This window comes from Girardinichthys multiradiatus, chromosome 13 (genome assembly GCF_021462225.1).
Source record: "Girardinichthys multiradiatus isolate DD_20200921_A chromosome 13, DD_fGirMul_XY1, whole genome shotgun sequence".
Taxonomy (NCBI): domain Eukaryota; kingdom Metazoa; phylum Chordata; class Actinopteri; order Cyprinodontiformes; family Goodeidae; genus Girardinichthys; species Girardinichthys multiradiatus.
In genome coordinates, this window is record NC_061806.1 from 28,561,879 (window position 1) to 28,584,061 (window position 22,183).

The 22,183-nt window shown below is 45.3% G+C and overlaps 1 protein-coding gene across 4 annotated transcripts; it reads right to left on the reverse strand.

Annotated features, from left to right (window-relative positions):
- Window positions 1–1,277: 1,277 nt before the first annotated feature.
- Window positions 1,278–22,024, reverse strand: ago4 (argonaute RISC component 4). 4 transcript variants are annotated; one of them, XM_047383436.1, is made up of 19 exons: window positions 21,651–22,024; window positions 15,238–15,409; window positions 15,042–15,162; window positions 14,169–14,350; window positions 12,999–13,135; window positions 12,423–12,557; window positions 10,856–10,943; window positions 10,626–10,773; window positions 10,425–10,544; window positions 10,178–10,339; window positions 7,936–8,084; window positions 6,114–6,298; window positions 5,873–6,032; window positions 5,434–5,605; window positions 5,208–5,351; window positions 4,990–5,124; window positions 4,814–4,915; window positions 4,502–4,701; window positions 1,278–4,076 (listed from the first exon to the last, which is right to left on the reverse strand). In XM_047383436.1, exons 1-19 carry the CDS (start codon window positions 21,667–21,669, stop codon window positions 3,968–3,970), a joined length of 2,640 nt encoding a protein of 879 aa, XP_047239392.1. In that variant the 5' UTR covers window positions 21,670–22,024; the 3' UTR covers window positions 1,278–3,967. The 4 variants fall into 4 exon arrangements, with proteins under 4 accessions (XP_047239392.1, XP_047239394.1, XP_047239395.1 ...); XM_047383438.1 differs by having other exon boundaries at window positions 10,211–10,339; window positions 21,651–22,023; XM_047383439.1 differs by having other exon boundaries at window positions 7,936–8,069; window positions 10,211–10,339; window positions 21,651–22,022.
- Between the last annotated feature and the right edge of the window lie 159 nt (window positions 22,025–22,183).

Consider the following 22,183-nt stretch of genomic DNA (forward strand, 5'->3'; position numbering starts at 1 on the left):
GACCTGGGCTACAGAGAAGCAGCACTGGACTGTTGCTCAGTGGTCCAAAGTACGTTTTTCGGATGAAAGCAAATTCTGCATGTCATTCGGAAATCAAGGTGCCAGAGTCTGGATGAAGACTGGGGAGAAGGAAATGCCAAAATGCCAGAAGTCCAGTGTCAAGTACCCACAGTCAGTGATGGTCTGGGGTGCCGTGTCAGCTGCTGGTGTTGGTCCACTGTGTTTTATCAAGGGCAGGGTCAATGCAGCTAGCTATCAGGAGATTTTGGAGCACTTCATGCTTCCATCTGCTGAAAAGCTTTATGGAGATGAAGATTTCATTTTTCAGCATGACCTGGCACCTGCTCACAGTGCCAAAACCACTGGTAAATGGTTTACTGACCATGGTATCACTGTGCTCAATTGGCCTGCCAACTCTCCTGACCTGAACCCCATAGAGAATCTGTGGGATATTGTGAAGAGAACGTTGAGAGACTCAAGACCCAACACTCTGGATGAGCTAAAGGCCGCTATCGAAGCATCCTGGGCCTCCATAAGACCTCAGCAGTGCCACAGGCTGATTGCCTCCATGCCACGCCGCATTGAAGCAGTCATTTCTGCAAAAGGATTCCCGACCAAGTATTGAGTGCATAACTGTACATGATTATTTGAAGGTTGACGTTTTTTGTATTAAAAACACTTTTCTTTTATTGGTCGGATGAAATATGCTAATTTTGTGAGATAGGAATTTTGGGTTTTCATGAGCTGTATGCCACAATCATCCGTATTAAGACAATAAAAGACCTGAAATATTTCAGTTAGTGTGCAATGAATCTAAAATATATGAATGTTGAATTTTCATCATTACATTATGGAAAATAATGAACTTAATCACAATATGCTAATATTTTGAGAAGGACCTGTATACCTCTTCTCTGACCTAGGAACACCTATGGATCCCCCAGGTAGAACTGGAGAGCTTTGCTGCAGAGGCAGATGACTGGGTATTCCTTCTGAATCCAACCCGTGAGATGGATCAACCTACAACTAAAACCAACCTTTAATACATAATAATTACAACGTTTTGCTTTTTCATTACATTTCATAAACATAAAAATGTTCATGGTATAGAAAAAGGGAATTAAGTCTGGAAACACAATTGCGTAAAATATTGAAAGGTCAAAGTTTACAGACTGGTCATGATGGGAAATCTGGATATTACAGAGTAAAAGATCGCCATCTGGTGGCTAAAATGAATGCAGAAGCACTTCTAGTGAAATAACAACACTGCAGCTTCATGGGCTTAAAATACCAATTTATTACTTTGCACATGAACACAAGATTTCCCTGCAGGCTAAAAAAAAAACAACAAAAAAACATGTCACATAATATTAATTATAATTAAAATAATAATAGTCATAATAATAATAATAATAAGTGAATGGCCGTCTGGTCTTCTATTCTAACGAAACCGCACCGCTCTGATCTAACAAACCTTCACTCAAAACTTGAACAACCCGCCCCAACAGGAACCAAAGAGGTAAAAACAAAATGAAATGCACAATACACAAAATTACAAATCCATCGAGATATAAACAGATATCAAAGTGAGAGGAATTCAAAATAATTCAAGCTCTCCTGTTAAAATGGGCCACAAACAATCCGGGAGCTTGTTTAAAAAGGTTAAAAACCGGTCCCGCGGCGGTGTCGGTGCCCCCTGGACCCCACCCGTCAAAAAGAGGAGGGTTCCTGGTCACCGTGGAAACGGGAGTTGTGGCCATGGGCTCAAACCCAGAGCAACGGTCCTGTTCTCCAGTGACCCGGCACAGAGGAGAGGGTCGGCTCTTTAACGGGTCCAAGTTTGATCAAAGTACCTCGTTTGGATTAGAACACATCGTAAAGAACCGCCCCACTCCCATGATTCACAGAGGAGCCTTAAAAACAGCGAGACGGGACAGATATTGCTAGACTATAAACAGTCCCACTAAACTGATGAACATTTACCCCAAACTTTAGATCGTTTCTTATAATAAATATGATTCAAAAACGTTTTAATAGTTTTTTTTTTTTTTTAAAAGGACGATACTCCAGCATGCAGGCGAGCAAATCTACATCTGTTAAAGGAAACTGTCTAAGCCTACATAACTATTCCACCAAATGCACATTCCCACTGATTGATACGAGCAAAGAAAACAAACCGAAAGCTTTAAAAATCAGAGTACAGTTAGAGAAAACAGACGGACGAGCGCGATGAGGAGATTCATAATCGCTTCGTTTGATCGAGGTTCATATTGCTCTGGGAGTGATCCATCAATCCGTGACGTTTATCCGCCCCTCGCTGCGTTTTTCCCACCAGCGGCGCTTCACGCCAGCGTGCACGCCGTCAGCAGGAAGGTGCTCAAACTCATTCATAGTAAACCTGCAGCTTTATGGGCGGTTTATTACAAAAGGGTTTCCACTGAGCGCCCCCACCTGAATGCGGCGTGCACACCGACCCATCTGCCTCTAATCCCGCAGCATTCAGTCACACCACCAGGGGGCTCCACTGTCTTTAATGCAGTGCTCAATTAGTCCAGTGTTTTAAAATAAAAATGATGAAGCAAACACTGTTAAACAGACTTTATGATGGGCTTACTTCAAAAACAAACAGAGTAAAACTGTTTAAAATCCCTCCTCCGGCCCTGATTGTCTCCATCATTCCGATCGGAAGCTGCTACACTGAACCAATCTCGGGAGAGGAAGCATGAATCCGTCCATCCTCCTCCTCATCATCACCGTTAACCAGAATGCTACAAATAAAGATTAAACCCGCTGCGAGCTGTCCGCTCCTGAAGGAACTACTGAGTGGCTCTGCTGCCAGCCGTAAAATTTCATCACAACAGTAACATCGACAACAACAAACAACAACAACAACATCGAGGGTAAACTACAGGTTCTAAACAACAGCTTTAAGATAACCACCAAACGGTTTATATTAAAACTTTTACAAATCTGCTTTGTTGTATGTAGAAATGCATAAAGAGACTGATAAGAGTGCCCTCGGTTCGCCCCGGGTCAGTGCAATGAGGCCGTTAATAATCCAAGCCAAAAACCAGTCCTGCAGCGCCACCTTCAGGTCCAACCGCACGCCCCCCCCCACCCCTTGCTACACATCAGATCGGCTTCATGCGCCGACCCAAACTGGATACCCTCTGCTGCCTGCAGGAGGCGCCACTCTGCAGGTGTAAATATATGCTTATATGTCCTGTATGTGTGAATATAAAAACAACTCATCTGAGGCATTTACAGCAGTTATCTCCTTATTTCCCTTTACAGTTCAGTGGTCTGCCATCAAACACACACTCATACAGCAGTAACACACACACATACACACACAAATGAGGGGAAAGCATGGACACACAGGTCACCTCGCTTGTAAAAGACCGAAAAGGAGAAAGTTTCAACACACGCTCATAAAAAGGAAAAAATATAATATATATAATATTTCATTCTGAAAAGGTCGAGCCCCTTCGCCTCCCTCCCCACCACCCACCAAACCCCAGACCTTGTGACAGATTTGGCCCCGAGGGGCTTTGAGGTAAAGTAGATCAGAGTCCTGCTTAGCTGGGAGAGCCGCGGAGGCGACGGCTGGCGCTCCGCGGCTCCAAGTTTCTTACAAACACACAAGTGCAGACATTCATAGAGGAAAAAACAAAAACAAACTCAAAACAATGGCTCGACTTGTCGTTTGTGTTTGTGGGGTTTGTTTTTGTTTTTTCAGTTGTGCATTGGGGCCCCTGAGGGCCCGCAGTGCTAGATTGCTGGTTGAGAAAAGGCGGCTTGGGCAGGAACGCCGGTTGGAAAGCGTTCCGTGAACCTGCTGGAGATCAGCAACCGAGCCGCTTTGGTGCAGAGTCAGAAAATAAAGAGCAAAAAAGAAGATCAACAAGGACAGAGAGATGAGGAAGAGAGGAGATTAAAAGAAGATCCACAGGAAGAGAGGAGACGCTCAGGCAAAGTACATGGTGTGCTGGGTGTCATAGTGGATCTGGACGGCCTTCGCCAGCGCCTGGGGGTCCCGGCCGTTACTCTGACCCGAGACGTGGCTGCCTTCAGCGCTGCAACGACACAGGAAGAGGTGATGTCAGAGGAAATTAAGTTATCAAAACAGGAAGGACAGCAGCAGAAAAATTCACCTAATGTGACCTTCTCTAAACTTCTGAATGCTCATGTCCAACTGTTCAGTGTTTCAACCTGCTGTTCTCTAACGAGGAGCTTAACGGGACAATTCCTAGCAGATGTTTGATCCATGAATCGACCAATACATTTCCAAGTCTCCAACCTAAACCTGACCAAACATGTTTTGGATCAATAGCAACAGGTCCAATTGAACCTGTAAAATATGGCCGTATTGTCGGATCCTCCTGTGATTAGACATAATTCAACACGCAGGTTTAAATCTGAAAGCAACCCCCTGGGGTGGATGCTGTCTGTTCTGATGTTGTGGAGATAAACTGGGCCTCAGGTAGTGGGCCTGCCTCACCTGTCATGGTCTTTGTCCACCAGGTGGTAGCGTGCTCGGAAAGCCACCAGCCTGGCGTAGTAGGCCGGAGCTGGGATGGAAACGGAGCGCGTACAGCGGACGTAGGTGTGGCACAGCTGGTAGGTGAGGAGCTGCAGTTCGTCGGCCGAGAAGCAGTTGTCGTCCCACAGGACGTGGTAGTGGGACGGACGACTGGTTCCCTGAGGGAGAGGGATGAACGTATGGTTATTGATGCAGCAGCTTCCATCTGCATCCTTTCTAACATCTTCAGCTCAGATCATCTCATCCATGTGAGGATGTTTGATCTCCCACCTGAATTCCAGCGTGGCTGCACAGATAGAAGTCGAACTCAGATGGATGTGTGATGGTGCTGTCCACTGTGGTCCCAGCCGGAACATTCCCACTCTTCCCAACCTGTGGACCAATCACATCGCAGTGAGACTCACTGCACAGAACAAACCACAGGACACAGAACGAGTCACACTGACCCTCTCAGCTTTGTCTGAGCAGAACAGGCGAGTGTGGTGACGCTTCTGGACCACGATGTAAGTGATTCCGGGCCTGTAATCCTCCTCCAGACTGATGCACGCCTTCCTGATGGCGATCAGCTCTGGCCACGCCACCTGGAACACAAACACAACTAAAACCTTTCCTGCTGCTGTGACATGATGAGCACCGCTCCGTGGAACGTGGACTCCGTTCCCACCTGCTTCATCTGTCCCTCGGATACACCGCCGCGGTAATAGATGATCCGTGTGGGCTTGAAGCGGGTCGACTTGTAGAACTGGATGAGTAGCTCCCGCACCATGTTGGTCAGATCTTGGATTACTTCCTGACTGAAGAGTTGCTCCTGATGAAGAAGCACAGGTCTTATCAACGGTCCTGACTGGATTCTTGGTAGGAATTCTGGGATTCAGCAGGATTTAAACTACCTGGGAGATGTCTTGTCGGGATGTCTGGACTCGAACAGTCGCACAGTATCGACTGGGGTGACCGTCCATGCTTCCCACCACCGCTGCAATGGACGGCTTCTTTCCATCACCTGCTGGAGGATGGGTGACGTCAGCACCGAGGAAGATGACGGGCTGCTGGAACACAGAGGGCCTGGACAGGAAGCAGGACGAAGGGCAGATCGGTTTATTAGGAACAGCTTGATTGATCTCTCTGAGAAATAAGCTCTACATCTGGGAATCTCCTCATGAGATCAGAGGAAAACACTCCTTCCAACACAATTCCTGCACATATTCCTCAACTCTCTCCTCGTTATTCCTGCCACTCAGACATTCCTGGTGCAGAGCAACATCTCTCCAGGCTTTCAGAAGATCTTTTAGTCTTACTTTGGACCCTGGCAGACTTGCACACGCTACTGACCTCTGATGAGGAACCAGGACGTTGTTGATGCCTCCCAGCTTGGCGTTGATCTTCAGGCAGAGGTTGGACAGTGTCTGAGGGGACGTCTTCACCACGTTCTTCACTTGGACGCACTGCGTGGCCATGCCAAGGAGAGTGTCTCCCACCCGCTTCACTTCAGCTGCAGAAACACATCATCATTACAACAGCGCACCGTGTTATCGTACGTCTTCAGGAGAGAGACAAGATTTCCGGTTCCTACCGTAGACTGGTGTCTTTCCAGGTAGAATGACAACGATCAGCTGCAGACCTACATAGGACATCTTGAGGTGTTTGAACATGGGCTCCACGCTGTCAGCTCCCTGGGCATATTTACAGAAGCACGGCTGGCCCTGGATGGGCATCCCGGCATCTTTTGAAATCTTCCTCAGCTGGTCAGTGAAGCTCCTGTTGCAACAGTTACAGGTTTTTTCAGCACCTGGCAAAGATGTATGCACCTAAAACTTTTACACATGTTGTCCCAAACCTTGATGGAAACACCAACACAGAGCAGTAGATGACTGAAGTGGACGGAAACGTATTCATTATTTTTTTTTACTAAGAAAATGTTAAAAAAGTTTGGTGTGTATTTGTGTTCAACCCTTTTTATTCCGACACCCCTAAATAAAATCCAGTGCAGTCACCTGCCGTCAGAAGACCAGCCGTGTGTAAGAACATTAAAGAACAACTATGAAGACCAAGGAACCCAGCACACAGGTCAGGGACAAACGTTCTGGTTCGGTTTAAAGCAAGGTTAGGTTCTACAACAATCCCCCAAGCTTTGAACATCTCCCAGAGCTCTGTTCAATCCATCATCTCAACATGGAGAGACGATGGACCACCTGCAGACCTACCAAGACATGGAGGTCCACCTAGGCTGACAAGCTGGACAAGGAGAGCATAATCGGACAAGCACCCAAGAGGACCATGGTAACTCTGGAGGAGCTGCAGAGATCCAAAGCTTAGGTGGGAGAATCGGTCAACAGGAGAACTGTAAGTCATGGACTCTACAAATCTGGTCTTAATGGAAGAATTACAAGAAGAAAACCAATGTTGAAAGAAATCCATTAGAGGTCCTGTTTACTGTTTGCCAAAGACCATGTAGGAGAAAAATCAAACATGAGAAAGAAGCTAATCAGAGGAGACTGGAACTGAACATTTTGTCCAACATGGAAGACACTGTATGTAGGAAATCTAACTCTGCAACAGTAAAACATGGTGGTGGTAGCATCATGCTTTGGGGACAGGGAAGCTGGTCAGAGTTGATGGGAAGACAGATGGAGTTAAATCCAGGACAATCCTGGAAGAAAACCTGTTGGAGGCTGCAGACCTGAGACTGGGGTGGAGGTTCACCTTCCACTAGTTTTACTATCCTGCCATGGGAACAGATGTTCACAGATGTTCTCCATCCAGTCTTACCAAGCTTGAGAAGTTTTGTAAGGAAGAACAAAAGTCCGTGTGTAGATGTTCAAAGCTGGTAAAGATACATTTTAGAAGACCTGCAGCTGGACCTGAAGCCAAAGTTGTTCTACACAGTACTGACTCAGGGGTCGGAGTATAAATGCACTCCACACTTTCAGGTTTTAAAATGACTCAATGACGTAAGATCTCTGCGGTGCAGATAAAACTGCAGCAGGAATGTTAGGGCTGGGAGATAAAATCCTTTTTCCGATGCATCATGTCTATGGTGAGGTCACATACACTGTGACCTCATATGAAAACGCCTTGGTCAGGAGACACGGCATGTTAACTCTGTTAAATTAAAGCACAACAAACATGAAGAACCAGTCTACAAGGTTCTACCTGGAGGAGGTTAAACGGCTGATTTGACCCGATAGCTCATTAAAAAGAGGACTTGTGCTGTTAGACTTGAACAGAAAGGAGAAAGAAAACACTTTCTAACATGATCAGATTGAGGTTTGGGGCTGATGGCAACCATCTCCTCTTTGTAACGGAATAAATAAAAAGTGTTTTAGCTCCCATCTTTTAGTATCAAACTGTCTCTCCTCCTGTTAATTTAACTGAAAGTTCAGGTGGTGACTCACTTGAGCAGGTCCTCCCGGCACTGTTTCTGCGGGGCGAAGCAGGCCACGGCCCACACCTTGATCTCTATCCCGGCATAGAACTGCTTCCCTCTCATGTCCCACACACCCTGGTTGGGCGTGGCCACGGTCTTATTCTGCGGAGAGAGTCCCTACACTCTTAGTCAACCCCCCGTTTGGATGGGCCGACACAAGAACTACAAACATGAAGCTGTTAAACCCACAGAACTGAACACTGGTACACATCATTCAGCAGGAGCCGCTTTCAGCATCAGTCAGCTGGTTTGGAAGAGAAAAGCTCAGATTTTACAGCCACCTTATCAGAAGGTCAGACCCCATAAAGCAGTGCAGAAAACATCAGCTCAGAGTTCAGCTGTAACTCGAAAACAAAAAAGGCTTCGTTGATTTTCGGATCTTTACAGCTCATTAAGAGCTTCATTCATCCTCCAAGACCAGACTCCACACTGAGCAGCTCCTGCATCACTTTGCAGGATGATTGTCTCCGTGAGGATCAGAAATATTTCAGAAACATTAGGGTATCCTTAGAAAATACACTGGAGCTTTTCCCATCCCAAAGAGCCCCAACAAGAGTTTAATGTGCTCCAACAACCTCCAATCAAGCAACATCTGTAATCAGTCCAATAAAAATAAAAGGTTTTATCCACAGCATGCCAGGAATGGGAAAGGCTTCCAGTTTAAAGCATTTCACTGGAAGATGGTCAGACTCTGTATCCCAGCAGGACAGGGACCAGATCAGGGGGGCAGCATGTTTTATTCAGTTAAAAACTGTTTCTCTGTGAGGGTCAAGAAAAACACAGGATTCAAGTTTTATTTATCTGGAAAACAGGAGTCCGGTGGGATTTTTAGCATCCTGCTGGAAGTCTGATCATCCTCCTGTTAGAAGCAAATCCTTTCACACATTCAATCAATCCCAAACCAGCTGCAAAACTCTGATCTATGATTGGCTATAGCTCTGTGCCTCTGTAATTGGATGCTGGGCTGTGTTGGTTAAAATATTCTGATCTGTGATTGGATAGTCTGCAGAAAGCAAGTCTTTCTGCATCATGAAGCAGATCCATAAGCAGCTGGTTTGAAATGCAAAGGAGGGAATCTCAGCAGCTCATCACGTCTTTTCTTCTCCGGCTTTAAAGCCAATTATACACAGACCTAAAAAACCCTTAAAACAGCATTTTATCTAATTACCACCAGGGGGAGACATCAGTGGTTAAAAGGTGATAATGAAGAGAAAGGCTAGATCTGCTGGTGATAGACTGTGACCCCCTGTGGTCATCAGGGAGGAAACCAGCTGTGCTTTTCTCTCCTAAAACGTCTTTAGATGGAAGAAGTTAACCCATCGCTTCCTGGTGGAGCGGTGCTGAACATTTGAGCAGACAGGTACCCTCACAGACTCATTCCCTTGAACTTTATGCCTCACTGCTCTGGAAAATGTTTAAATCCCTCTAAACCCTGAAGAGTCACACGCTTTAAAATAAAGATCTTGTATGCAGCAGATAATATATATAAAACTTAATTTAATTTGTAGTTGCTGAGCTAAAATGATCTGTGCAGTGATTCGTCGTACATTGGAGAAAAAGGCTCAGGAGGACATCCGCTGACTGGTTTAGTGAATGCATGAAAAACGACCCTGTGTCACTAAGCTTGTGAAGGTGTAGCTCAGTCGGCAGGTCCAGAGTTAGAAGACCCTCCAGAATCATTGCTTCAGTCTGCTGTGTGGGATCCTGAAGGATTGTGCACTTCCTGTTTGATGCTCTAAGCAACTAATCAGAAACATCTCCCCATTTAGCCAGCTTCAACCTGATGACCACCTGCCTCCTCCAGTCAGGGTGAAAACATTGTAATGTGATCAGTTTATGTTGAATTAGGACATTTCAGATAAAAACACTGCTGCTTTACCTGCTGTAAATACAGGTAAATGTAGCGATGCAGGTCAACCTGCATCATGACACAGAACTGAAAGCTCTGAGAGACGCTACAGACCCGAGACTGCTGAGGTTCTCCTTGGGACCAGAACTCAGGGAAAATTCCAGGTTTCACAGATTGAAGGCTGCATCAAGGCGCCTCTTCAATTCAAGTTAAAAATGTAAAGTCAGAAATATCAGAACTTTACTAGTCTAAAGATTTGGGTATTTGGTTAGTTTTCATTCTGAAACACTGGAACCCCCTGATGTGTGAGCATTCACTCTGCCCTGCCCCCCACCCGGTGCACGCCCGGCCCAGTACTCACCCTGCCACAGTCCCTCCCTGTGTCTGTACTCACCCGGCCCCCATACTGTAGCATGGGCGCTGGGAGGACACGTCCCGTTACCTCGGTCATGTCATTGTGCACAACGATGCCGAACTCCTTCAAGTAGGGGTCGGGGCCCCCGACCATGCTGTTGCTTTTGACCTGAGGAAGAGGAAGGCCAAGAAAGGTTAAATCCAACTAACATCAGTTGGATAACATCCAGGTTCATTTTCCCCTCCAGCCTCACCAGGCGGCTGATCTCCTCCTGCCGGTCGGGGGCGGAGCGAGCTGTAGCTTTAATCATGGTGGAAGTTTGGTTGTCAGTGAGCTTCTTGATGCAGCGTTGGCCAGCCACGATGTTGCAGACCTACAGAGCAGGAAACCATGGTTTAATAACCCAGCAGGTTTCTTTGTGAGGAATTAAAGATTAAAACCATCTTCTTCTCACCTCCAGAGGAAGGTAGGTGTGCTTCTGCTCCTGTCCTACTTGCAGACAGGGTAAATGTGGATACTTGAGCTGTAGACTGTACTTCTGTTTGAAATACTGAGCTACCGTGCACTCCATGGCCTGGCCGTTCTCCAGCTGTAAGGGGAACCTGGGGATGAAGAGCGACGTCTCGGTGAGTAGTTGAAATAAAAAGCATGCGAACAGATGACGGATGCAGCAGCAGAGCTTACGTTTGGTGGCTGGCGGGTCGGCGCGTCACGTTGCACACACGGTATTTCCTCTTCATCTGACCACAGTGTGTGACCTCCACCTTCAAACCTGCACAAAGACATGAGATCAGAGAGCAGAAACCTCCAAACACTCACTCTGAGATCTCAGATATCTAGATGCATTTAATTTGAAATAATGAGCAGCTCATGGCTGTAGCAGCCCGGTTCTGTTACAGTTAAGCTGTAAATCTGTTGGCATCAGAAAACAAGCTCAACTGGCCAGTTGTTGTCAGGCAAACTTACTTAATAAAAATACTGAAACCCTCCCCTTATTTTATGCATCTGGACACTTCTCTAAACATGTCTGCATCAGGTTTCATGAGTTACAAACTGCAAATTAAATAGTTAGAGCTGCAACTTTAAACCTCATGTCATCCGCTGTACTGGAGACTGAAGTCAGGGTTAGCCAGGAACCACCAACCTTCTGAGTTGGAGCTTCAACCTCCTGGTGTGTCCTGAGTTTCCTGGACTTTAATTTCATGTTCAGATCAAAAACACCATAAGCTTCATATTTAACGTTTGTCAAACAGAAGCAGCAGCAACACGATGATCTGTAGTTTCAATGACCTTTAACCTGCTAACTGAGGTCTGTAGTTTGAGATGGAGCTTCTCAGTTTTTGGTCATTTCTCTGAGCCTCACGCTCTGACCTTGGACTGAATCTGCTGGGACTTCCACTTCTAGGCAGCTGTCTGAGATGTTTTCCTCTTGGGAATATTCTTTCTCTCTGTAGAAGGATGGACTTCAGATAGTTTGGAGATGACCTAATAACCCCTCCCAGGCAACAATTGCTGCTCTAAGGTCACTGCTGATGTCTTTCCATCTAGGCATTGTGTTAACCCACGCCTGTATGCTACAGAGCAACCAACAGTCCTGCTTTTACAGAGGTTCTCACACTGATGACTAGGTTATAAATCCACCTGATCAGCAGATCCCTACTCTGCTCTAATGTGACAATCAAATATCACGGCTACATCAAGGCAGGGAACCAAATATCTTTTCTGGGGATCTTTTTTAAACACTGAAAGGTCTCACAAGCATACTTTTACATTAATAGCAGATCCAGCTTTACAGACCTTGTTAAGTTGCTCTCAAACATTAGTTTCGTAGCCTAGCTAGCATGTGGCATCCTTCAGCGTTTTGTATTTTCTGTCCATTTGACTCACAGGGAAAGCACCTCCAAACAACGCTCTGTGATAGTCTTGTCAGCTAAAGAGGTTAGCATGTGTTTTATTTCCTGGCTGTTATCTCCATGTTAGCAGATGTTAAAACATCCAGCTGGAGTTTAGGGAGGGGAGGGGCAAATGTCTCTGTTATTGCAGCGCTGCTGCAGGAAGAGATGTGACAGTTTGGGCAAATAGAAACGGCTCAGTTGGTTTCCTTTTTGATGCACATGAGTATCTTTGAATAATCTATGTTTCTTGTATCGATTAAATCGATATTTTGATAAGTTTGACTACCCTAGTCTGCACATGTTCCAATAAAAACGAGCCAGAACTCTTTGTGTGTTTGGTGCGTGTGTGTGTTCACCTCTTATTTCCTTTGTGAATTTGACCCTCTGTGAGTCCGTCAGCGGTTTGGTCTGTTCGTTGATGTTCTGAATGTCGAGCACCTCACACATGAACTCGATGACAGGCTGGGCGCGGTAAAAAGCGGTGGCGGACACTGTAGGGCGGAGCAGAGACGTTTCAGCACACTCATCGGTGCAACAAACCACAACCATCCTGCCTCACATGAGAGACTGAGCAGCAGGATGGGTGGCTTTAAACCAAGGAAATCTATGACATTTTTCTCTCCCTATGTTCTCTCTAGAACAGTTTAAGTTTCCCCATCCATCATTCATAAGTGAAGTTAATTAAAAAGGGAAAATAACAAGATTTACCGATTCTCAGCCTTACAGAAACCTGTACACAAATTATATATGGCCAGCCATGACCAAGGTAGTTGTTTCAACTGTCTTTTCATTGAATAAATGTAAATATTGTAGGAGAAGAAATGTTTCTTGTGTTTATCAGCAGATACCGAGGCTGCAGTGACTCCTCATCATATCTCCAGAGATCTGCTCCGATCTGAACTGAGCCCCTCAAGAGAAGGTTTGTATCTTACCGTCGATGTTGAGCATCATGTTCCACATGGCAGGACGGACGGACTGATGGAAGCCGAACCACACCTCCCTGCCTCCACCCAGAGGGTGGTAGTAGCCCTCTGGTGGAGAGAAGAAGGAGCGCCCAACAGGAGTGTACCTGAGTGGGGAAATATGGACCGTCAGCGTAGTTACAGTTATCACATCCAGGAAACGTGTTCTGGGTTTTTGTTTAGATGTTCCAACAATCATTAAATGATTCTAATCAAACATCTGGACATCGCTAAGAGCTTCTTGGACAACTACTGGACTTCCAGAATCTGGATGGAAGGTGTGAGCTGGATAAAATGTTTCTGCTCAAACTATAGAAGAAAACTGGTCAATCTAATCCTTCAACATGAGGTTTTCCCTCTGACGGCAACAGCAGAGGTGGAGTTAATCCAACAAAAAAACACTGATTGTCAGGAAACAACACGGTAGGATCCAACAGCATGGAGTCATGGTATCAAACTGTGGCTGCAGGCTGGGTTCTGGTCTTTACTGAGAGATAATTAGTCTGAATGACTTGGAGCAGCCCTCAGAGCAGACTACCAGAGTCCGGACCGACACTTCAATCCTTCAGTCAGTCTTTGGGTTTGTTCCTGTCAGTCTCAGGGCCTCTGCGTGAGATGTTCTGTCAGTCCTGCACCCAAAGTCAGCTCCATCTCTGGGTGTGATCCAATCTGACACCAATGACACCTGCAGCTCCTACAGATGTCTGATGTGAGATTGAAAGCAGATAAAACTATTTCTCATCAAACCTGAAATCCAAATGTTAGCCGGGTTCTGACCAGTCCTTACTGAGCTGGTGTTCTCCTCATAATCCTCAGAACAATTTACAGCCTTAATCATCAGATACTCTGGGTTGACCTTTGGGTGTTTGCACCAAACCAGATGCTACCAGACTCTTCTTTCCACCCCTGTTTGTCTAACTCAGAACCACAGCACAACCCACGAAAGCAAGTAGTACCAGAATCAGCTCCATGAAATCTGGCTAAATAACTGTTTACATAAATGTTTGAGGAATCCAGGTTAAAAGCTGCTGTCAGGACAAAAATCCATTACAAAATTCCCAGTTAGAGAAAAGTTTGATTCCTGGATAATATGAGAATTTGTCAGAAGAGCAGGAAACAACAACGGATGGAAAGCGTTACCTCATGGAGGGCAGGTGCCGCGTGATGACGTCCAGAGCCTGAACTGAGTCCTCGGGGACCTCGTTCAGGTGACCTGAAAGAGCTTCCAGCAGCATCTGAAGACTGACCACCGACACCCACTGCAGGGACACCTTAAACGTCTGATCCTTCCCCTCGCCTGGCAGGGTCACCTCCAAATCCACCTGAGGTTCAAACCCAAAGTGGGAGAGAGAACGGTCAGCGTCGGATATTTATCCAAAGACAGAGCAGAGCAACGAAGAGATCCGCACTGAGAGGCTCAGGGGTAATTTTATGGGAGGAAGAGGAGTTCATATCTAAACATTTCACACATGTATCTCCAGATATTATACGGAACGATCAGGAAAAACCAGCAGGCAGAACCAAATGTTCTCCTGGTTTCTGCAGAGGTTACGGTATCATCTATCAAACAGAAAAACTAAGCAACATACTTTGTTTTATTCTGAGTTATGAGGATGACTGTTTCATCTGAAAGTCTTCATCAGCTAAAGGTGATGCTTTAGGAAACAGATGAATTCAACCATCATCCGTTCGCTGATGTCTAGATTATCCGTAGCGAAACTCCTCAGAGTACAGCAGCTTTGGTTCTGTCCAAAACGGATTTACAACATTAGACTGTCTCAACCGACTGAGGTCCAGGTGTTGACCTGATCACCACTGAAGTCCAACTGCCTTTCAAAACCAAAACATACATTTAAACCTGGAGGTTTCTGTAGCAATGAAGTCTCTGAACATTTGGAAACAGATTTTTTATTAGAGTGAAGTATTGACAGGAAACAGTGAAGGTTCTGGTTAAAGGTTCTGGAGGAGACATGATGGAATTAAGGAACAGGAAGGAACGCCACAGATACACACCCTGTCTCTCCCGATTGGCAGTGGATGTGCTGTGTACATGTTCCTCTTCCCATCATACCCTGGTTGCCGGTCTCCAAAGATCTGCATCTTAAAGTGCCGCACCATGGTGTCCACCACCTCCCTGAAAGGCAATCAGAGCATTAATGCAAAGCTGATCCGAACCCTGCAGCTCCTCTGGTACACCTCCCACACCCACCTGTTGACCCTTCGAGGACGCTTCTCTGGCTTGATCTCGATGTCATAATGGTAGACATCAATCTTCGGAATCTGCACCTGGAAGTGGTTGGCAAGGAGCCGGATGGGTTTCCCCACCGTGCCAAGGCCGGGACGCCGCGGAGGCTGGAAGAGAGCGGTGGGGGCAGGCGGGCCTGGAGAGAAAAGAGCAGATCATTCACCGTCCGACAGATTGTCATCAGGGTATTTTCTTAAATATCTAAAAAGGAAAATAAAATCCTGACATGACAGAAATAATCTGGTCTTTACCCAGTTCTACAATCATTTCATATGAAGGGTAAAAAACCCTTTTATCAGACTAACAGCTCTGCCTCCCAGAACCACCAACAGACCTAAACTGAGAACAAACGGGTCTTTTTGGGTTGATGGAAACATCTAACATCAGCCAAGGTTCCTATACAAGAACAATCTCTCCACAGATCAGAGTTAACCAAGAGTATCTGAACCAAAGTAAATTCTCTCAGTAGTTCAGCTGCAGCATCCTGGGTCATCTGAAAGATGTTCTCGGGGATCATTCATAGTGGATCTTTCATGAAAACATTGTGGCGACAGAAAAATCGCTTTCCCAGCTCTGACCTCAGACATCCAGGGGTCAAGGAGAGGATGGAGAAACAATGACCTCCAATTATCCGTCGGCCCGCCCCCAGAGCTCCACCCAGACACACGGGTCGCCTCCACCACCCTCACAGAGAGACAAAGAGCAGCTCCACGCAGACAGACTGCAGCGGGGCAATATGGGGGGCCGCCACACACAGGCAGGGATTACCGTTACGTTTAAACACAGCGTGGGCATACTGCTGCTCTAAAAAGAAAGTACACCCAGGGTTTTACACATTATGTACCTATGAGTGGGGTGGACTTAATTTATCACACACAACATTCCCATCATGGATTCAGGTGTAAATATAATAAAATCTGCTGTGGTTGAAGAGCAGATTAGTGAGTAAATGAAACCTCAGGTCTGATGGAGGGTGTAGGTTCTTCAACCCTAGAATCACTCAGAAAGCACATCCAGAACCAAGGCTACAGAACCCTAGAGTCTCAGTAAAGCTGCACCCTCAGACACCAACAGTGATGATTAACTCGCTGCCATCCGTTTCCTGACGTGGACCACATGAAAAACACTCAACGCTCCCAGAAAAGATCTCAGATTTCAGACCAACGTGAAATGAAAATATCATCAGATAACCGGAGAGCAGGCGTCTAATGATGGAAGCCGCCCGATGCTTTTGTCAACTGACAGCCAGAGGAACACGGGGGTCCTGAACTCTGCAAACATGACGCTCCAGTTAACCAGTGAAGCGCAAGAGCACAGACAATCAGGATCCTCCCCACCGTTTCCTGAGAACACGTTCCCACCCCCACCCCCGTCCAAATGTCCTGCTCCAACGGACCCCTCCACACTGCAACCTCAGAGAAGTAGTCCTTTTTGTTGCTCTTTGGTGACGACTTGGACCAGAAACATCTGATGTTTCAGGCGACTCTGTCGTTACAGATGGCAATGCCACGCTGAAGGCTGCAGGAGATGTGAATGTATTATATTATAACATAAAGAACAACATTCAGTCAGACGCATCCAGTCCATTTTGTTCAGAACAACCAGGAACTCTTGCTCGTAGAAGGAGCCATCTCTGTGTTTAGCACGAATCAAAGGGGGTGGCCTCAGATTTCATCTTTCTAACACCTACTCTGCTGTCCTGACAAATATTCCAGGAGGGTTTCAGCAACTCAGACCCGGGACATGTGACCAGAACATTTGACATGGCATCGATAGGGACAGGTTTGGATTGTCGAGCACAACGACCCAAACACTGAGCTGAATAGCGAGTAGGACCTGAGACTCATGTATCCCCATTAGTGACCTTAACGGCCCTATTAGAGATGTTCTTTTCACCACAACTCATAAGACCGTTACTTCAAACCATGTTTAGAAGTGAAGAAGCCTTTTGGATCAGAGGTAAAGCATCTCTAGGAAACAAGAGAAGAGGTCCAGTTGCCAGTCATGTCCTGGATGACAGAATCTCCACCAGTGTACATGTGGAGGATTTTAAGGTATATCCAGAGAATTATCCTGAAAATAATAAAGGTTTTTTTCTTTGGTCTATGAAGTGTTTCAAACTGAAATTTGTTGGCCTACGAGTCAAAAGAAACGCAAAAATGTTCTTACATAATTATTTTCCGTGACTCATTCAGCTCCACTTATCTGAAATCCCTTCATCACATTAGTTGAGTTTCAGCGGTACCAACACCGAACCTTCCCGTCCAGGAACAATTTCAACATCTGACTGGGATGTACCCGACAGACAGGCTTCAATACAAATACCAAACCAGGCAGTCAGAACCCCGACTCCGACCCAAAGTTTCAGGCTGACAACCCACTGAGCACACTTCCACGCCGTCACAGACTGACATGTAGATCAGTCTCCACATGTCTGTGTCACTGAGATGGTTTCTCTCAGCTGACTGGTCTCCTCTGCAGCATCTTCTCCATCTAACCATGTCCCTGGTAACCAGAGCGATCCAGCACAAAGACAGCCCGGCTTAACTCTTAGGCCCGGTGATGAGTCAGACAGAACACAGACGCCCACACCCGCAAGTCACCGGCGGATCACCTGGTTTAATCCCGCAGAACAATGGACGGGGCAGAAGACGTACCGAGAGCAGATCAGTCACCATAACCCGGATCAGTGAGAACTTTACTTCGTCTTCTCAGACTCGGCTGTTCTCTGTGGCAGGAATAAACCAATTCACTCATTCGTTTATGCAACACCTGAACCCTTGAACAAACATTAACATTTTATCTGAAGCTTTGACTTCCTTCCCTGCCGCTTTTCACCATCTATCCTCTGTAATTATTACATAACTACCTGCCTGCAGACATCTGAAGTAACCAGTTCTCTTTAGCTCAAAGAAAATAATACAAATCTTTTCTCTATACTCTCAACTAAAGAAAACATTTTAACCCGAACACATGAGAACTAAATATGCTGCAGGTTCTTTAAAAGAGGTCAGAGTTGAATAAAAAAATGGAGGAATCACTAGATTATTCTTATTTAGGGCATCTCAGCACATGTCCTGATACTTCAAATGATTGTTTTAAACTCAAATAAAAGTCCTGTTGCTGATTGGTGAATCTCTACTAATTAAACCCGGTCCATAAAATCCATCACCAGCCACAGTGAGCTCAGACTGCAGTAGAAAGACAGCATAATACCTCAGAGTGGAGACTAACAGGAATAATTAACATCGCTGGTTTAATCAAAAAACTAAATTAAAGCTGAGGTTTGCCATCTTAAACGGATCTCATCTAACGTGTCACGGAAAAATTATTCTTTTATTTTAATTTTTAAAACGAAAACCAGAAGAGTGATGTTGTTTTCCTCATTTAAATCTTTGGATCATAACTGGTTAAACAGCATTTCCTGATGTCAGTGACTCTTAGAGATGATTCTAGAGTCCTACAGACTTCAAGACAATACTGTCAACATTTAGGACCAGGATTTTACTGAAAACCTTCAGGACACAAACAGAGGAGGAGTTATTTCTGCTCCTTATCGCACTGTTTACTTTATAATTCTCCAAACAGGAGCCACTGACTTCTCAATGGTTCCTCAGATGAATTCATTATGTTTTTCTACAGGCCGAAGTGCTCCAGCATGAGATTTATTTCACTTGTTAAAGGTTTCAAACTGTTTGGAGGCTGAGCACAGCATGCACAAATTCACCTAAAACACACAACTCCAGGATGTGTACCCAGAAAGCTGCAGAAAGGTCACCCGACAGCCAGGAGAAAACAGAGCTGTGAACATTTCATTCGAAAAGCTTCTTTTTTCCAAAACAACAAGGAAGTTACATTGTAAAAACACTCCAAGCTAAACACAGCTCATGCACACGCGTGTTCATCTGACAACGCTGCAGAAACAACACAAACTCTGGCTTTCACACCAAACTCCATAATTAATGACGGACGGTTCCTCAGGCAGGCATTAAAACCCTTACAGACGTGAAAAATACAAACTCCACTACTTTTCTACCAGCTGTGGGATCCGAGGAAATACTATGACTGATACCTGTGATCGTAAAACACACAGAGACAAACTATAACCTGGCCTCAGCCTGACTGCACACATGTACAAGAAACCAAAAGCTTTTCTCCACAGGAATCAGATTAAAAACTGAAATCATGTTTATCCTAAAGAAAGTCAACAGATCAGAACTTTTTAACACCAAACCTTTTTCACTTTGTTGTTGAAAACTAAGATTTTAACTAAACTGCAGAGTTTCCACCACTGTTCAGCTGGGAACTGATGTTTTAACAACGGTGAAATCCTCATTTTCCCACAGCCTGATGAACATCTTAATTGGTTTTCCTTACAAACTGGTCTGCAGTGTGTTGGGATTTTTCCAGCAGTAGTTTTAATTGAACTTGATGCAAGTCAGGTTTGAACATACATCCTGTGCACTGAGGCGATATCTCAGCTACTTCATGTCCCTGAAGCTTCAGACTTTAGTGATCTCCAGCTCTCCCTGTCCCTACCATACCCCTTTGTCACATCCTCCTCACTACACCCATTGAGCTTCATCGTAGTCTTCCTCATTGCCTCCTTCAGTCAAATCTTTCAGTAACTGATCGCAGAAAATCATCATTGCCTCAGGCATAAAACCTGCAAACTTTCACTTATTTTGGATTTAAAAGGGGTGCTTTCCCCCCAAATCCTTCAGTTTAATGATCTAAATTATTACAGTTTGGGTTTTCTGTACACTCTAGTCATGTTGCATTCTTAAGTTTGCAGACATTAAATTTCCTCATTTCACTTCTTGCTGAGCTTTCTGAATGTGTTGTGAGTCATCTCAGCAACACATGTTTTCACAAGTTTCTACAAAGAATTAGCAAAAAAGAATCCCCTCATACTTCCTCTTTTTAAACGGTTCCATTCAGTCTGTAGGCAGCTTTTCAAATTTACACCAGATTGTCTGCAGGAGTTGATCATATTTATCGGATTGAATGGATTTAAAAATATACCCAACATAACGTTTCCTCAACTTTGTTTATTTTTCCCAGAAACTCTCCATAAATTCAGTTTACATTCCCCATCGTGGAAATATAGTTGTAGTCCATTTGACAATCTTTTCAATCATTTTTACTTTTTAAATCTAAACATAAAACATAAATTATGAATTAAAGCCATTGTCAGAGATATTTATATTTTTTTGTTTAACACTAGAAAAATAAAAAATGGAGGTGCTTTATGGCTTCATTATTAGTTATGTTACCTAGCTGACTGTTCTTCAAGATATTGAGCCACTTTAATGTTTTTGAAGATATTGAGCCACTTTAATGTTTTTGGGACAAGACTGGAGTCCAGGATTTATTAACATGTCATGGTGTTCAGTCTGCAGCTCTGCTCAATATATATATATATATATATATGTGTGTGTTTAAAGTCATTAAGATTTATTAACTACCTAACTTTTCTAATGTGAATCTGCAATTTGTGGCAGTTTTGGCTTTCCATACCAACACACACCTGTGGATGGTTGTGCAACAATGCTGTCCATCAGGACCTTTCTCACCAGCACCAGCAGATCAGAGTCCTCCTGGACATAAATAAAAGCACCAGGTTCCCCGTTAACCTACAACGCTGAGGAATCTGTAGACATCTAAATGGATTTTCACGCACAACAGCCGCATCTGGGCGCTGTTTGTGCGTTGTCTTTGTTATCATATAGGAGACGTATATGATGGAGATGGCCCCCAGATGGGATCAATAAAAGCGCCATCCATCCTCCGGTGCTGACCGCGTGGCTGCGGCTCGAAGACAGGCGCCTGAACCGATGACAACCCCGCAGGAAAACCGAAAATAACGAGCCGAAACCACGCACGGTGGCTCGGTTCAACACGGAGACGCGTTGTGTTTTTAAATCAGCTTTCATTTTGTTTTTCCGCCCATCGGTGAGATCTCAGATCCAGACAGCCTGCCTCTGATGGCGATGTGGAAATTTTAGTGTTTACAGGCGGATTTCGACGACATTTTGAGAGGAAAGAATGAGTGTGTAGCTGCGAGGGAGAATAAACACCAGCGTAAACACAGCGTGAAGGAGGAAGGAAGAAGGTCCCAGTTAAATCCCCTCCGACACACACACACAATACAAGCTGCAACATCCGCGGAGACCCACTCAAAACACCCACAGACCCCCCACACAGGTGGAAATACACCCCCCACCTTCCACTAACACTCCCGGATACCACGGTCCGGGCCTCGGTGTGATCTCCGTGGAGGCCTCGCTTGATCCTCGGCCCCCAGTGAAGCGCACCGCCTCCACACACGCCTCCCGCCCTCCGCCCGCTCCTCCTCGGTATGGGACATGTCTTACCTGGTCCGAGAGGTTCCATGGCCGAGGCCTCTCTCTCCGTCTCTGTCCCGGCCTGGCGGCTCCGTACCGAGGCTGAAATTGGGGGCGGTATGTCGAGGCTGGAGGGGTCTGATTAAAGAAAACTGGAGATGGACGCTCAGCTTCGTTTCGCTGGCTGCTGCTGACGGACACACCGTTGATACTGCTGGTGATTTCGAACTGCGCATGTGCTCCTTATCAGCCGCGGAGCCGATTGTGCGCATGCGTAAAGGGGGATGTAGCGCACTTTTAAAAATCAAACTTGATTTTCAATTAAAAGGGATAATCATGTACAGTACAGTACAGTATTTAAACAAGGAAATAGAAAATAAATACAAAGGCAGGTTTATTTATTTACCGCCATTCATAAACAAGGAAACGCATAGTGCTTTAGAGGACATCAAAGGAAAGACTAATAGATAATAACAAAAACCTTTACGTTTTGGCTTAAAGGAGGGCTTAATATGTCCAGCACTCAAATATAGCGTAAGCAAATTCAAATCAAATAATAATTT